The sequence below is a fragment of the Terrapene carolina genome, unplaced genomic scaffold (genome assembly GCF_002925995.2).
Source record: "Terrapene carolina triunguis isolate 2854851 unplaced genomic scaffold, T_m_triunguis-2.0 Scaffold175, whole genome shotgun sequence".
Taxonomy (NCBI): Eukaryota; Metazoa; Chordata; order Testudines; family Emydidae; genus Terrapene; species Terrapene triunguis.
The window spans coordinates 1,863,194-1,882,030 of NW_020664526.1; the positions used below are offsets into that span (position 1 = coordinate 1,863,194).

The 18,837-nt window shown below is 39.8% G+C and overlaps 1 protein-coding gene across 1 annotated transcript in view; it reads right to left on the bottom strand.

Moving 5' to 3' along the window:
• LOC112107639 (dynein regulatory complex protein 11) overlaps window positions 1–18,837 on the bottom strand; it is a 137,682-nt gene that overhangs the window by 108,079 nt on the left and 10,766 nt on the right. The window contains exons 5-6 of the mRNA XM_026654010.1: window positions 18,126–18,197; window positions 5,241–5,446 (exon numbers count right to left, since the gene is read on the bottom strand). Coding sequence (XP_026509795.1) covers window positions 5,241–5,446; window positions 18,126–18,197 — 278 coding nt within the window. The remainder of the gene's footprint in view (window positions 1–5,240; window positions 5,447–18,125; window positions 18,198–18,837) is intronic.

Here is an 18,837-nt window from a genome sequence, read left to right on the forward strand (position 1 = left end):
TTTTATTTTTTTAATATATGTAACATCATTTATCAGAAAGAAAAGGATCTTTGTAAACCTTCTTCAGTTACTCGGGGGGAGGGATAGCTCAGTGGTTTGAGCATTGGCCTGCTGAACACAGGGTTGTGAGTTCAATCCTTTAGGGGGCCATTTAGGGATCTGGGGCAAAAATCTGTCTGGGGATTGGTCCTGCTTTAAGCAGGGGGTTGGACTAGATGACCTTCTATGATTCTACTTAATTTTTAATAGACCACAGAAGATCATAAAATCAAGCAAAAGTTGTAGTTAAAGGACAATTTATAAGCAACATTTAAAAGTTTATTTTGTTTCTTAATTTTAAGGCAATTAAAAATATATCCTGGCATGTAATAAGAAATGTAAAGCTTGGCACTTCAAATGTTCAGCCTCTGTTCAGTGAGGCATGCAGGGAAGAGGACACAGAAATTCTTCTAGTATTAGAAGGTTCCTCATGCATCATGCGGACAGGTTAGTTCTACATGTTACATACCCCTTCCATGTTTAGAAATCTGCAGATTCTCTTCTTACCTATTCAGATGGAAATGAATATGTCTGTGGGAAGCTTGTTTTGGTCAGTTACATGAAGCCTCCCACAGAGAGGGCAGATAATTCATTACGACTTGTGTCACTTTCAAGATATCTGGAGTGGCTCATGACTGTGAGTGCCAACCTCAGGGCAGACTGTCAGGAAACAGGGCACGAACCCCAAACTGGTTGTGTATTCTATACTTCGATTTCATCAACCAAGTATCAAATGTGAACTCCTCAAACATAATAACAGCCTTAACATGGAGTCACAGACAGTCCCCTTGGGCACTCCAGTCTATCTTCCCACTGAGGCAAGCTGGACTTAGTGATAGATGGTCCCTGACACCAAAAATCCAGGTCAAGTGCACCCTAGATCTCTCACCAAATGCTTGTAGCCAATCCTATAATAAACTAACTAAAGGTTTATTAACTAGGAAAAAGAAATGAGAATTATTTACAAGGTTAAAGCAGGTAAACATACACATGCAAATGAGATATAGTCTTAGGTTCAAAAAGATGATAGTAGCTGCTATAATATGCAAGCTTTATATGTCCTTTAGGGCACAGGTTCTCAACCCTTTTTGGACCAGAACCCATTTATAAACACTGATGGCCAGACCTGCCCCAGTAAATAGCTTAAGTAGAAAACACACAAGTATTTTGCCCCCACTACATGTAATAACAACAACAAAAATGATACTAAGTTAAAGCAGCTCAACAGTCAGAAAGCTAAAAGCAGAAATCAACATCAAGAGGAACACATTAACAACAGTATAATAAATCCTAGGTTCCACTTTATGAGAAACCTGAGTTTGCTTCTCTTTGAGTTTATCAAAGTTTGGCGTAATTGTAGTCAGCGCAATCTGAAGGTTCTGTTCAACATCCGGTCTGTTCCTGCTTTTATTCTTCAGTTGAGTCAAGGCAGAGAATCCAGTTTTCTACAAGTATGTTGTACTGAAAGGCAAAATGATTCCAACAGCATGGCAAGCAAGAGAAGGCTATTCTCCAGCAGCACTGCACCAAAATTGGGGAAGGTTCATTTCAGTATATTTTCTTTGTAGACTGCGATCACAAGATCACTCGACCAGCTGAGATTCTTGCTTCATAGGTAGACTCATGTTTTCCAACACAACTCCAAATGGACCCTGTATCCATTCTTCACCCTTCAGTTGCTCGTCTGGAAAGTAATCACAGAATCTTGTGTGCAACTTAGTTAAACGATGACTGATAATTTTCTTCAGGGCTTCTTGGCTAGCAGAATATTTCCATTTTTTTTGTTTCTAGAGACGCGTTATGAAACATGTCCATCCTATCATTTGAAGCATGTTTGTTCCACAGAGAGAGGGGTATTTTTGAATGCAGCAATTCTGTCAGTCTACTCAAAGCAATTGTGCCCTCTGCCCTGTAAAGACAGATTCAAATCGTTCAGCTGCTTGAATATATCTCCCAGATATGCAATTTGAGCGAGCCATGTGTTGTTACTGAAGTGCTCTGCCAGGTGAGACTTTTTTTCTTCAAGAAAAGCTGCCAACTCACTTTTACTTTCGTATACACGAGACAACATTTTGCCACAGGATAGCCAATGAACCTCAGCGTGGTAAAGCAGATGTACATGTGCACTGCCCATTTCCTGACCGAAAACTTGCAAGCATCGTGAATTCTTGGCATTTTGTTTGCTGTAACTCACCATTTTGACAACATCTTTAAGAGTTTAGTGATGCTCAGGTACATGTCTTTAGCTGCTCAGGCCTCCCTGTGCAGGAAACTGTGGTCCCACATTTCATTGGATGCTTTCAAAAGGATTCTTTGAACAGCTCCTGAATGTTTCCCTGTCTGTCATTGAAGCGGCTCCATCAGTTGTAATACCAACACACTTCAACCAGCTCAAACCCACTGACTCCAAGTAATTATCTAGTGTAACAAATATATCAGCAGCAGTAGTAGAAATAGGCAAATCCGCCCTAAACAAGAACTGTTCTTGAAAATCACTTTCCCATACATGCCTCACATAAACCACCAAGATAGCACGGTTTGAGAGATCTGTAGATTCATTTAATTGTAAAAGAAAACAGTTGCTTACTGAAAGATGATCAGTTGTTTGCAGTTTGATGTCTTCTAAGACATCACAAATTCTTCTCTGTATTGTGTTGTCGGAAAGAGGGATTGTTTTTAATTTTTTTGCAGCTGACTCACCCAACATTTCAGAGCACATGTCAATAGCAGAAGGTAAAATTAACTCCTCAGTGACGGTATGAGCTTTTTTACATTTTGCAATGTGGTATACAAGAAGGTAAGAGGCATGCAATGCTTGCTACCGGGCAGTAGATACACATTCAAGTGTTTTTTGTGATGTTTCCAAACCTTTGCTTTTTTGTTTAAATAAATCAAGAGGCTTGTCTTTATAGCTAGAGTGCTTTGTCTCCAAATGGCTATGTAACTTTGATGGTTTTAGGGTTTCATTTGCTAAGTTTACTGCAGATGACACACTGCAGCCTGTGTTCATCATTTTGGTCCTCAGTAAATGAAAACCCAAACTTTAAGTAAGCAGGGTCATGCCTATGTCTACTTTTCTTCTCAGGTTGTGATGAATTCCTACTATCATTGGTACTTTCAGTTGCAACAGAACAGTTTAAAAATGTATCCAATTCACTGACTAAAGACTCACTTTGTGGTTAATATGCAAATTCTTCACTGGAAGTTTTACAGAACGCTCTTTCCCCATAACTCTTCACACGTTGCATTCAATTGGCTAATAAGTAATGCTACAAGTGGGTCACTTCCACCCCACTCCTGCTGAAGCCCCGAGCCCTGGCAGGTGCCTCCTGCAGGGTAGAAGTCCCTAACCCCACCACCCTAGCCCCACCGTGCATCTCAACCCTGTTTAATGATGGGACCCCTTAATGACTGCTATAATTTCTTTTCCTATATTTAATGTTATTCCCTTTTCATTTTCAGATCTTTAAAACTCAGCAAGTACGTACACACATACAAAGGTCTTTTAGGGCCTCTCCTGTGCCTATTGAAGTCAATGTAAAATTTCACCATAGCTTCCATGGGCTTAGGACCAGGCCCTTATCACTTTATTTTGCTGAGATAATGTTCAGTGTACAGCAGAAAATAACGTCCTGGAAAACCTGGAAGATTTTAAATTTAGTTTCACTGCTCATATTCCACATACTCTCTACCTCAAGTTTTTTAGGTCTGTCTTTTTGAAGACTATCATCTGAATATTGTTGCCTTCACTCTTGCAGATTCTTATGGTCAGACGCTGCCATTCTTGCACTCAGCGAGTAATCCACCAGCAGCCCCATTGTTCTCAAAGATACTACTGATTGTAAGTAAGGGTGGAAAAACTGCTCAACACTATAATGCAATGATCATTGGCACCAGTTATCTACAACTTCCAGGCTTTCAACAATTCGTACGCACACTTAGTGTTATGTACTAAACAGAAACTAAAGGAAGTCGTGGAGCACGTAGACACAAGCAGAGCAGGATTTAGCAGAATGTGTATCTTAGAAACACATGAAGACTCACTGGTGATATCAATATACAGTCAGTCCTTGGACTTATGACACAATTGGTTCCTTACAATTGCATCATAACTCAGTACTGCGATCTACTCCATTGTGGGACCGAGCGTTGTAAACTCGAAACCTATAGTCATAAGTTGAATCAGGGTGTCAATGTAGAAGCATCGTAAGTGCCGTTTGTTGTAACTCGAATGTTGTAAAGTCGAGGACTGCCTGTATTTGTGACAGTTGAGTACCACATGAAGGCATATTGTAGGGAGGTACAACCGAAAAAGCAAAATATGAACCAGGAATGTAGATGACACAGTTCCTGAAGTCAAACTATCATCTGTCATGTAAATTGGGCAAACAGCCAAAACGGCAAAACACACCGTAATCATGAACAGGTGTGCGAAGCAGTTGACACTCAACTGATAAATCCCTGGATTTGCCATCTGAATCTCAATTTTCTTTTAGTTAACAGATCTCAAAGATTGGTACTGGAGATTAGTAGTATTTTGCAAGCAATCTGTATTTCCTTATTATGCTACTTCACAACAATAATACCATGTTAGAGCTGAACATCTAGAATTTCATCAACTAAAGAAAACTTGCCTAAGGTGAACTTGCTCAGAAGTCCATATGTATCAGTGGTCTGAGCTTGTACACATTTATGTAGGTGCTTAACTTTACTCACGTGCTAAGTTCCACTGAAGTCAATAGGAATACACACAAGTAAAATTATATATGTGCTTAAGTGTTTGGAGTATCAGGCCCCATGTGGGATATTCACACTAGCTATTGGACGCTGCCAGTGGCAGGAAAAGGGACCTAAGTACCAGTTATTTGATCCACTATGGCAAATCCCAATTCCTTTGTCTGATGGGAGGCTTGACGATTCCTCTCATCCCCTATACATTCGAACAGGAAGCATTACCTCACAGCTTGTAAGTATTCAGATGTAGACACAAAGCTAGGACACAAACTAAAGTGGAGTTTAAACGTGTCCTGAATTTTAATCTCTCTGCCTGTGAGATTCTGTGATCCTTACTTACCCAAGTAGTCCTTCCTCTATGAGTAGTCCAATTGGAACTAAAGATGCTACTCAGAATAATGCTGGCAGAATCAGGCCCTCTAAGGCAAATACAATTGCTATAGTGCAAGTATTTTCTTTCTTCTCACCGGCACTCAATGAACCACTGGCGGATCTGATCCTGAAGACTTTCCTTGATGTCAGGACCTTCTACTTCTCTCAGATGGGTCTTGATGGATACCAGAGCTTTCTCGTATTCAGTCTCATGCCTCCCCTGGACCTCACACCTCTTGGTTTCCACATTCTGGGCACGTGCTACTGAAGCACTTATCCTCTGGAACTGAGGAGGTGGGTTCTGAAAATGAAAAGGGAGAACGAGGTTCAAAATAAAAGGTACAAATTAAAGAAACTTAACATATGTTGGAATGCTGGGTTGATACTCATGTTCTCTAAACCTTGTTTTATGTGTGAGAAATTAAAAAAAGGAGAGAAAAAAAACACACTCATAAAAAGTGCCTGGATGCACACAATGGTCTATTGTTAGTGTTTCAACCTTAATTAACAAAATTGCTATGTACAAAAACAATCCTTCCAGCGTGGGATCTTGGGATCTCAATGAGACAGGTGAGAAGACTGCTGTGCAGCAAATGCCAACTTTATCCATGTCAGAAGGGTGCCAGAGGTTTTTTTTAATTGAATTTTCAAATGTTTGGATTTCCGAGTGGTACTTTTTAATTAGACAACATTGTTTTTAATTTGTTCAGTTAAAATTTTTTATATGCACTGTTTGGTCAGTTGTTTCCTGGTATTCTGTGGCAGCTGGTAAAACTCCTTTAGGAAATCCACTTCCCTTGAGTAAAACATAAATAAAAATCCAAACACTGTAATAAAAAAGGAGCTCCCCAAATTTCCCATGATTAGATAAACCTGCTAAAGAGAACTTTAGGTGCTTAGAAGTCAGAATAAAGTGTTACAAAAATAAATAAATAAGCTCAGCTTTCTGATTGATTTTATATATGCATTTTAGGATAGATACAAATGAGTCTTTCATTTTCAATCAAAGAAATATGAAAAACATCATCTGTGGGGTTGAGTTAAAACTTTACTAGATTGTATTTTCCATTGTGTGATAATTTATAAACTGAAAATGTGTTCCTTCTGTGTCAGTAAGTATTTTCCACCTTGGAGGGTAAAAATAATAATAATATTTAAAACTGATTCACTGATTTAGTTCAACTTATCTTCTGTGTCACTCTGAGTAAATATAACTCCTGTACTTTCCCCTGACATCATTTGTATTTGTACCCAACCCCCCACAAATCCAAACGTCTTTCAAGGGCCTGAGCTAAAGGCCATTGACTCATACACTTTAAGGTCAGAAGGGACCATCATGATCATCTAGTCTGACCTCCTGCACAGTACAGACCACAGAACCTCATCCACTCTCTCCTGTAATAGGCTCGTAACCTCTGGCTGAGTTACTGATGTCCTCAAATCATGATTTAAAGACTTAAGTCAGAGAACCCACCATTTACTGTAGTTCAAACAAGCAAGTAACCTGTGCCCCACTCTGCAGAGGAAGGAGAAAACCCCACAGGGTCTCTCTCAATCTGACCTGAAATGAATGGGAATCTTTTAATTGACTTAGAGGAGCTTTAGAATCAGGCTCTACATTCTGTTTGTTCTACCATTGTATATCGCGTCACTGAAAGTCACAGTACTAGAGAGAATACCTACAAGAAAGAAAGAACGAGCCCTCTATGGTAGGACTGGCCAGCTTCTGTTTAGTTTCATTTAGATGGTTCTCGTCAGTGTTGGACCAGATTCCAATGATTACTAACACATGTCAGACAGAAAAGATGCCCAACAAGTACCAAGTAAACTTCAGTTTCAGAATATATAAAATGAATTTTATGCTATATCTGAGGTGGGATCATCTTAGGCCCTGATTCAGGACAGCAGTTAAACATTTTTCCTGTATCTGGACCATACTCAGGTGACTTACAACAAAATGATACAGAAACGAAATGGACAAAACCAGTCAATGAGCTAATACGTAGAAGAAAACTAGAGCACCAGTGTGCTCTTGGGATGCAGTTCCATATATTCCGTACCTGACAATGTCTTCAGAAGATATTGCCTTGGGTTAATTCTCAGAGCTTCCATAGAAGCCAAAACCATTCCGTCTACATTCAACAATCCTCATAAAATACTTTGCAATAAATATTAATACCAATAATTATTTACACTTGTATCTTTTTGCCTAAGCATCCCAGTGTCCTTCATAAACATTAAACATGAGAGTACCCCTTTGCAGTAGGTATTTTGCCACTTTTTAAGTACTTGCCCGTTTACAGCGCCAAAAGGAGAACCCAGGACTCCTATCTCCCAGATCTTGCTCTGACTGTTGACACCACTCCCTCTTAAACCGTGCCAGAACTTTTCTATCTGCTTGAATTTAAAGAAAGTCTAGGACGAGATTCTTTCTTAGATGCTCCTATCAGATCAGTTCCCTATGCTGTTCTCAAAGGCAACCTACATGAGTAGAAGTATTGGCCAGGGAAATAACATCAGGCCTGGTATTGTGTAGCTAGGCCAGCAAAACTCTACCTTACTGCACCCTGCCCTTATATATTGCCATAGTTGTTTCTGTGAATAGACAGGCTTACAGGTACTGTTGTGGTACAACACAGTGGGTATCCTGTTGGAGGGTGCCTTTCGAAAAGGAGATTCTGGTTGGACCCTCACGAGAGGTAATTTTATTTGGAATCATTGTTTATGTCTCAATGTTCTCTCCATCCATGAGTGGTGAGAAGAAAGGTGGAAGGAGAGAGAACTGGGAGTGTGAGCGGAAAATAGTTGGGGGTGTGAACCCCATGAATGGTGGGATCTGGGGTGAGGGTTGGATATTTCCCAATGAGCAGAGAGGGGTTCTCCTCTGACCCTTCTGAGCATAAGGATTTGAGAGGAGAGGCAGAGAACCACACATACATTTTTTCTGACCTGGGGCAACTCAGTGTCTCTCTTTATGAGGAATGTGTGTTAGCGTATAGTCTAAACCAGCTGGCCAGGCATTGGCAGACCCAGTGGCCAAGTTAGTCCATGAACTGGCCTATAGGAGCAAGAGGTGGACAGCGGGAAATTTCCTACTTTACTAATACAAAGGGCAGCCAGTGGCAGAGAGATCTGCAGTGGCTGCTTCTTGCTGCAGGAACTATTCTGTGTTATCTCTTGTTAATTCTTAGGGTACTATTTTATTAGAAAGTAACAATATGTGCCACTTATACCAAGGAGAGTGTGAGCATCCTCTGTACGTCTTGATAATAAATGAAAGAAAAAAGGGGAAAAAATTATCAAATGTACTTTCATTAGATGTTATGGTATACTCTATGGCCATCAATCCAAATTCCTTTCTTTCTTTTCTTAATATTTCCTAAATTAAATTACAGTAATTACTCATGTGGAAATGGTGTATTTAAATAGGGAAAGAGGCAGCTGTTGATATGACATGTTGCTGCTTGATTGTTTCCATCATGGAGAAGATGGAGCTAACTCAAATATGAAAGGCCAGATAAGCAAGAATTACAGAAGAGGAGTGGGAGAGAGATTCTGAAATAAGAAGCAACAGGGGCTAGGATAAATGACTACTGAAGGATTCATGGCAGGCTGATGTGGCGCACACGTTATGATTCTGCTTGTGAGTGAAGACCACAAGGTTTACACATGTAAGAAATACAAGATGGCTTCTGTTCTCAAGGAAAATGAGGAGAATGATGAACTGCAAGTTAAAAATCATGTAATGCATATTTGGCTTTTAGTAAAATGTTACATACATACAATAGAATATCAGGGTTGGAAGGGACCTCAGGAGGTCATCTAGTCCAACCCCCTGCTCAAAGCAGGACCAATTCCCAACTAAATCATCCCAGCCAGGGCTTTGTCAAGCCGGGCCTTAAAAACCTCCAAGGAAGGAGACTCCACCACCTCCCTAGGTAACGCATTCCAGTGCTTCACCACCCTCCTAGTGAAATAGTGTTTCCTAATATCCAACCTAGACCTCCCCCACTGCAACTTGAGACCATTGCTCCTTGTTCTGTCATCTGCCACCATTGACCAATAGACCTGCTTCACCATTGGGTTACTCCTACTGAAATCAATGGAATTATACTGAGGGGGGAAAAGGAGGGAGGGGGTAAAGCACATGGTGAATTAGGCCCAGTAGTATGTCTCAGGATCTTTCAAAATAAATTCTGATTGGCTTAAATATAGAAACTAGCAGAAGGACCACAAAGAATATTCACACAGAGCAATATATCAACTTAGGTCTATGACTAGCAGGGAAAGGGATTGACACATAAGGAAAGGGGTGGAAAGAGCTTGCTATGTACACGTTGGCTAAGCAATAAGTAAAATTGAGACATAATCTATATAAAGTTCATTTAATCTTGGTGTTTAAGTACTTATCACAATGATGACATAATGATAAGTTTACCGATAGGTGAAGGATATAAACAATGAAGAAAATAAATTAGTTGATAGGGTACAACTAAGGATGAAGGGATGAAATAGAAGAAAATTAAAGCTGAACATGAAGGAAAAAACTCCTGGCATCGAGACTTACTAGGCTATGAATAGTCTCCCAAGGGAAGTGTTAGACACCCCCAAACTTGGGTCAATTAAAAAGAACAGTGTCAACTTAACATTAGTGAGTTTTAAAAAAAATAAACCCACTATAATTTTATATACGATCCTGGTTCCTGAGTTCAACAACCAATTTTTTGTGCATTTACAATCATATTGCTCTACTTTCTTTAAAAAGGGTTTTTCTTCTACTCTTGCTTTGTGAAAGACTCAGAAAACTAACAAAGGAAAATGACAGACTACACAAGGAAACAGTGCTCAGTGCGTACACAGTAGGTTGGTTTTTTACACTAGTTATAAAAAATTTAATCTACTTTTAAAACAAAATCTTTAAATAGGATCTCCGGCCTTCTCAAATTGAAATGAAAGGAAAGGAAAAATGCATTGAACATTGCTAATGATGATACAGTTGTGAATTAGAGAATAATTTTTCTGCCCTCTTGCTTTACAAAGGAACAAAGCCAATAAGACGGTACATTACCGGAGCGCTTTTTCTGTGGACCTTAGGCTGTTCTCTTTGTATAGAAAGTTTTGTTTTTTATGTCATCTTAAATGTCACCTGTTTGAGGTAGTATTAAGAAACCTATTTTCAAACGTTGGGGCCTACATATGGTTCCTAAATCCCACCCTAAAGGCCTCACCGACCTTGGAGATCACGCAGCACCTAGAGAACCCAGTAGCCCTGCTGAGTTTTCTTTGCATACTCCTTTCAAAGAGGGAGATGTTCAGGGGACTACAAAGGAGTCATGAGGCATGACTACACACATAGAGTGTCCAAGGATGCAGGGGAAAGTAAACATTAACCTGATGGAGGGGTTGCCCCGCTTTGGTGGTGACTGTCCTCCAAGACAACATGACTTCAAACAGCCCAGCTACTACAGCATTCAGATGACAATCTTTGAATATTACCAAACAATATTCCAGATCAATATTCCATGGACAGTCCCCAGAATTCTTAAAGTTTTCATAGCTATCATCTATATACTTAATGCACGTTAAAAACAAAAGCCAATTTCTTTTCTATGTTGTTTCTCTGAATGCTTTTAATGTGGCTGCTTTTGACTCCTAGGGAGGTACTCTGCAGTCAGACACTAATAAATAGCTTTTCCTTGGGGGCAGAAGCATTTTTCCATCTTAAAGAAATTTCTCTGGCCATGCAAAATTCAAATTTGTTAACTCGCCTTATAAACAGCAACTCATTTAAAAACAAATTACAAATATTAGATGGAGACAGTGAATTCAATAATGCACTATAGCCACATCAGCTATAGAATAATGCATCTTAATGAAGGCTTCCCATGTGAATAAACCATTATATTTACAAGCTTTCCATAGTTAATGACCCAGAACTGGATAACGAAACTCACATTTTTAGCGAGGTCCTCTGTCAGCAAAAGTATACATATTAATAATTGATGTTGCTGTAAAAATAGGACATAATATGAAGCTTCCTGAGTTTGTGGGAAAATAGGACTACATGGCCCATTAACTTAAAATGCTTATCTAATGTTTGATGGGCTTTGTCTTTAAAATCCTTGCTTAAATTAATAAGGCAAAATGGACATTTGTCTAAAAGAATGTTTTTCCAACTCATCAGTCACAAATGTGCTGAGCGAGCTGCTTGCTGTTGTGTTCTTTGTGTTTTCTAAAGAGAATTTAGGTTTTATGAAAAGACAGAGCCTAGCAGTAGAAGTTCCCTGCATTTTTCAAGGTAAGCCAACATGATGAAAGCTCACCCAATGGTATGTTCTTTCGCTTGAGGACTCGCTTGTACAGACCATCGTTTCAAGGTGGAAAAGTCTCACTCTTTATGCTTAGTCAGCTCAACAGCTTTTTCCAACACAGACTGCTTTATTGTTCATTATAAAGCACTTAGAGGTGTGCAGGCAGGCTGAACATGCTTGAGGCTAGAGTTCTGCATCGAGGATGCCCCATGCTGTGGAACTAACTGCTCTTCAATTGTTCCATTAAGATTACACTTAAGAGGGAAAATAGTCTTAATTTCAGTAAATAAATACATTTTATTTTCTTTCATATTTTAGGACTATGGTGCCTGAAAGGTAAATTTACTGTACTTTTATCAGGTATTTTGCTCAGGACACAGTATCTTGGACTCTTTATGAAGACCTCAGACCCAAACCACACATTTTTGTGGGATTTCTGCTGTATAGATTCTCTTTTGGATAATTTTCTCCAAAATTGTATTCTTTAAACAGAGCAGTGTACAACAAATATCCATTAAACTAGTAACCCTGCAGGACTGAGCCGTGCATCTCATGCAATCCATAAAGAAATCCACACATCAACCCTGGTTTCAAATAGTCCCTGGGTGCCTATACAGCTACTCCACACTTATATTGTTTTATAATACATTTTTGTAGCAGAAGATATATTTCTCAACAGAATATATATTTATTCAGAGCCAGATTATAGACGCCTTTACTCATATGAGCAGTTCCATATGAAGTAAATGAGACAACATGTGCAACTGCTTATTAGTCAGAGTAAAGGAGTTCATGATTCGGCCCTCTAGAAGTCTATTCTTTTCTCATGTCCCTTATTCTACTGAATTTTAAACTTTGGTTGTCTGGAAATTCTTTTAGCAAGCATACTGTGTCATTGGTTATTTTGGGTTTTTCCATATTTCTCAATATATTTTGTTTGGAGGACTGGAGAATAGATTTTAAACAAGTGTCTTATCTTACTAAGCATTTGTTCATAGATCTTCCATTTTAGCACAATACAAATAGTGGTAGCCTTGAAGCACCATATACATTTATATGACTGAAGTCCCAAATTAGGTACAAAACGGAATCACAAAGCGAAATGTATTACATTCATTAAAGCTTCCCACTATATGATCCACTCCAATAGCTTTGCCAATTAAAGTCATTGTCACATGCATTCAAACAATGATATTTATTTGTTGTAGGAGGTCTTGGTAGAAAAATATTGAAAATGGCTGTGTTTATATCATTATGAAACTCACAGTACTTATTAAAAACATAAAAGGAACATTACATTTGGTGTGGAATTTAAAAAAACCTTATTTTTATTCATAATGATGTTATCTTCTACAGTCCTGGTTGTATTTATTTCAGATATTAATCCTGGGCATGCCGCCAAACTTCTTTTACTAAAGATGATAATGCATGTTTTTAATTGTAAAAGCCAATTGTTTAAATATTAGCACAATTTCATAAAAAGAAGGTGCAATAGCAGAAAATAACGGAGATGACTCTGTGTTGTTTTCCAATAGCTTACAAGTTTGACACTAAACACATTAAAAAATCACATTAAATCTAGGATAACACTCTTCAGATTTTGCAAACACATACCTATGGGGAAATAATATACAACCCCCTTTGTGCTGACTTCTCAAACATAACGTAGGCTATAAATCAAGCCAAAATAGCATTTTAGATTTAGGTTTAATAAAAACAGACTTTTGGGCACCCTTCAGCTATCCTGTTTATCCACTTCAGGAGCTGGAGAATTATTTTATGCTCTACTTATTTATAGAGTTTGCAATATTCAATCTAATTATTTATTTAGCTACAGCCTCCAATGTTTACTCAGAAGGCTATTCTGGGGCATACAGATTTTTTTTTTTTTTGGACTGGCTGAAATGTTACATATTTATTAGGAATTCAAAGGGTAAAAAAATGTTTGGAAATTCCAGACTGTTTCCTCACATAGAAATATAACCCTTTCCCAAGCCAACATGCCTAAATTAGGGTATGTTTAGAAGAGGTAAGGAGGGGAGAACATAGTTATTTACTGAAGAGCACATAATGTCTTTCACTTGAAAATCCACATGAAAAGAGGAAAAAAATCCTCTAAAGCTATATGGAAAAGCTATGTATTAGCATATATTGTGCTGTAGACTCCCTTTGGCTAGGAGCATAAATGATTGTATAAAAGCACACGTCAAAGTTGCCTAGCAGAGCACAACAGTACATATAAATATGTACATGTCCATCAAATAAGGCCTCAGTCCTGTAAATCACTTCAGCATGTGAAGTGCTTAACTGACTCCTTGTGCTTGAAGATAAAAATGTGTTGAAGAGTTTTGCCAGATTGGGGCTGTCATGCCCAGCACCCTGCAGGATTGAGCCGTGCATCTCATGCAATCCACAGTGAAATCCACACAACAACCCTGGTTTCAAATAGTCCCTGGGTGCCTATACAGCTACTCCACACTTATATTCTCTACTGACAAGATGCATAGGCTATCGAGCACCAGTTGCTGCTACCAAAGACAGACCAAATTTGCAGCATGGAAGTTTGTTGAATTTCCAGGGTGTGTACTTTGGCTTTCCTTCCTGCCCTCTCCTTCTCTGCCTCCTCCTCTCTTCCCATGGACCAGACTTGTGTAGAATAAGTCGATTTGCAAATAATCTTTAATAACTTTTTATGTTAACAGATTTTCCTCTAAGCTAGCCTGTGTTTTGAGACTATTGAGTACAGGGGGAGCCCAATATATCCTCACTTAAGGACCAGTCCTATTAGGAGATGAGAATCTTCACAGATGTGTTGGATACCCTCAACTCTCGCTGACTTTCAGAGGCATGTAGCACCTCACAGAATCTGGCTCTATTCTGAGCACAGCTCCCATTGATTTCAATGGAGGGTGCACCTGTGTTAGCAAAAGAATTGAGTCCAGGTTCATCATTGTGCTCCGGCTGCTTTGCACCACTTTAGTGAAACAAAGCAGCTATAATCACGGGTTAGCCAGCCAGCTAAGCTAGGTTTATGGCTGCTTTGGATCACTGGACCAACACAAACCAACCACAGCACATTGATGAATCTGGTCCCTGATGACTGAAGTCTTAACACTAAGCTGTTCTTGAGTTACAGGTAAACAAGAGAAATTAGCTACTAGTTTTAAAAAAATCTGGCCTGTAACTTTAACATGGCTGGAGGAAGAAAATAAAGGTTTCTTCTGGATGAGGCATGTACATTTTCGGGACAATCTAATTATCATGATTATCATGCCAAAGTCAGAGTGGGTTAAACACAAAATTTAGAATGGAACGTTGACCGCTGAATTAGCTGTGGAGCTGCTAATACACAGTTCCATGGCAGGAATATGAGGAAGACCAGGAAGCAAGTCAGGAGACAGTTATAAAGATATATGTGTTCCTGGTCAGGCCTGCTTCTTTTTACAAATGAAGCAGGTTTTTCAGATCGTGATTTATCTGAGATTTAGAAAAACGTGCTGAGGCAATCATGCTGTTTCTGTAATTAAGCTCTAATAAATAATAATAATAACAACAAGACTTTGTACTAGAGCCAAGAAAAATCTCTGGAACACGGACTTCTACTCTGTCATCAAGTAAAATAAGAAGTAGACTCAAACTCAAGAAAACGGACAAAAAGTATTTCTGTCAGCAAGGAGACATAAGCGCTGACAGCAAATTGCATGAGCACTGTTAATTCAGAGGCAGTTAGGATGGCTCTTGGACCATCTTCTTTGTGTATATTCTTGTTAGGTCCATATCACTGAATGGTCCAAAAGTCGTCATTAATAATTTTAAGTTTTTCAACTCCTTCTGCAAAGCCCCATGTAAATTACAGTGCTTTATAAATAATTTTAAAATAATAATTTAAAGTGAATGTATATTTCTTGCAGAACAAGCCCTGACTCATTTGTGATGGGCTTAAAATAATAGATGGCCATGTCTTCTAATTTATCTAAGTCTTAAAGTATTAGAAAAGCAAATTCAGCATGTTTACTCATGAAGACCTGTGATCATTTTTTAGAGGGCTGACATGATCATACATCAAAGGGGCTTGACCTTTGGAGCGCTCTGCTGATTCATCAATGTGAATTGATGCCTGTTTCCTTTAGAGGGCCGTAGATGGGAATGTGGCATTAAAAATGCAGGAAAAACACAAATCTGAAATATGAAAACATTGGAAGACAAAGCAGTTTTCATTTCCCCCATCTCCCTCGATTAGATATTTGATGTCAAATAATGGCTGTACCTAGCGCAGAATTGCAAACATCAATTCCATTGCTCCTAAAAACCGGTCAGAAAGTGAAGAATCTGGATGTTGCGTTAGGTTTTAAGCCTTCTTCTCCCCATGAATGTATAGTTTTTCACATCGGGTACAATACATTTGCTGTCTTCACACCCATTATCAGTGTGCGGGCCACAGTGAAAAGAGGATGCAGCTGTATACCCAATCACACCTGTAATCTCCATTCCTCCGTCATCTTCTAGAGACTAGAGTCCTCGCAAGTTACACCTCACTTAGAAACTACTTGCTTACACAATCAGACATAAAAATACAAAAGTGTCACAGCACACTATTACCGAAAAAGTGCGGACTTTCTCATTTTACCATATAATTATAAAATAAATGAATTGGAATATAAATATTGTACTTACATTTCAGGGTATAGTATATAGAGCAGTATAAACACGTCGTTGTCTGTATGAAATTTTAGTTTGTACTGATTTCGCTAGTGCTTTTTCTGTAGCCTGTTGTAAAATTAGGCAAATATCTAGATGAGTTGCTGTACCCCCTGGAAGACTTCTGTGTACCCCCAGCGGTACGTGTACCCCTCGTTGAGAACCACTGGCTTAGGGCACTGGTTTTCAACCAGGGGTCTGCGGCCCCTTGGGGGGCCATGAGCAGGTTTCAGGGGGTCCACCAAGCATGGCCTGCATTAGACTCGCTAGGGCCCAGGGCAGAAAGCTGAAGCCCCGCAGTGCAGGACTGCAGCCTGGGGCCCCAAGCCCCACCACCTGGGGCTGAAGTCAAAGCCTGAGCAACTTAGCTTCACAATGCCCCCTGTGGCGTGTGCCCCGGGCAACTGCCCAGCTTGCTACCCCTTAATGCCAGTCCTGGCTTTTATATGCAGAAAAGCAGTTGTGGCACAGCTGGGGCATGGAGTTTTTATAGTGTGTGTGTGTGGGGGGGGAGGCCCTCTGAAAGGAAAAGGTTGAGAACCACAGGCTTAGGGCAATTCAGATTTCCTTCTGTAGGGTAGGTTTTGAAGAACATTCTTAAGTAACACTCTTTTTCTGTATGTTGTTGGGGGTAGAATTAGTTTTCATAAAGCAATGACCTGGCTAAGTATAATTTCACTGTTGGATAAGAAAATTGTCCAACCTATGTTTTGGGGGAAGCTGAAGGTCCGTTTCAACGATGGAATATTGATTTTTTTAAAATGCTATTTGAATAGCTCTAGAATACAAAAGCCATACATACATCTAACAAACTACATGATGAGAATGAATAGTACTGTAAGGGCAGTATTGTAAAAGGCTGTTATTTGAACACAGTACCAAGAGCGCCGTGTTGTAGTAGATAAGGGGACCTGGAGGGTGTGGCACCTATACTATGTCATACCAAATAAATACTACAGAGTGGAGAGGGCAGGACAAATGCATTTGCGGGAATGGATGACAGCTGGAAAGGAATGGGGAGAGTCTAGCTGCTGGGAGCACTATAATTTATTCCACAATTATATTCGGCACCAACAAGATGCATCGGCTACTGAGCACCAGTTGCTGCTTCCAAGGACGGAGCAAATTTGCAATATGGAATTTTGTTGAGTTTCCAGGGAGTGAAGGGAATGGCTTTCCTTCCTGCCCGCTCCTTCTCTGACTCTTCCCATCTGCCCACAGACCAGACTCGTGTAGAATAAGCTGCTGCTTCCAGCTGCTTGGAGAAGCTCGATAGCCGAGGCATGGAGAGGCTGGGGGAAACACATACCTTCCTATTCCTGCAGGGAGAAGACGGTTTACCTTCCCTGATTATGGGAGAGGGGGAAACTCCCCAAGGCTTTCCTTCTATTCTCCACCACTCCTGGTCTAAAAGATCACTGTGTATGTCTATTTTCCTCTTTTGACTTCCCATGCCAGGTGCTCTGAGGTGCTGTTTTGCCGCTTCTCCCCCATGTGGGCCTAGGGGATATATTTATTTGGCAGCTTTTTACTTCCTTCCCCAACCACACACACAATGGGAGTGGGCCTGCAAAATGGTGTGCGGAGAAGACTTGACAGGTTCAACTCTGTTTCAGGAATAAAGCATCTTGAGTCCTGAGGCATTATGAACAGAAGACCGACTAACCTTGCTCTGCCATGCCTGGCTCATATTCCCCAAATCCTGGAGCAAAGTCTGTCTGTTTCCACATCTGCAGTAGATATGGCACTAATGTATATCACAAGAGTTTATAGCAGAAGTGAGATTGTCCTACTGCCACATCATCAGTCATTTCATTTGAGTTCTTTGGTCTTAAAGACCTCTTTAAAATATGTGGAGAGTTTTAGAAAATGAATTTCTTGTTTTCCCCTACTGTTAAATTACAAAAATGCAAAGGGAAAACAGAATACAATCTTGAATGCATTTTATATTCTTTGGGAAGCAAAACTTACCATCCCCAGAAATATCATTTCCTCTTCTCTCATTTTCACTGTTTTCTTCCACTGGGTAAATCCACGCCAAACCTGAATTGTAAACATGACTCTAATGAGATAAATGGGCCTTGTTACTGCTTCCTTTACTGCAGCAGGCACAGGAAAAAACAAATAGAGGAAGGAAAAACAGAATATACAATTGAAGCAATTACTCCTGAACAGGTTGCCATCTGCGGTATTATTTTAAACAAATTCTGAAGTCTGCTCTTCCCCCTCCTCCCAGCACATGTTAAAAGCATAATTGTTGAAAGCTTGTTTAGATCTAGGGTCCATTCTTGCTCTCACTGAGCTCTGTGATCCTGCCAACACACAGGAGTATTCGCCATGTGGATCTTAGCTAGCAATGGCCTGCCTCTCAACTCCACACTGACTACATTGTCTCAGTTTTTGCAGGGTTGCTTCTTTCTATTTAGAGACAAACTCTCTTTTGCCCCAGAGAGAGCAGCAAGTTTTACTCCCCAAACACATGAATCACTTGGATCTTGGGGTGTGGATCAGAGAGGACAGGTTGGGCCACTGAAATCAGAGGACTGCCCCGGCAGGACTGTTCCCTTCAGTTTCGTTTCTAGTGCTTTGTCCAATCTTGTTTGGAATGGCCCACGTGATGGGGTTCCAACCAGCTACACAATTAGGCTAATGCCAATTCAGAATGTTCTGTATCATGAGGTTC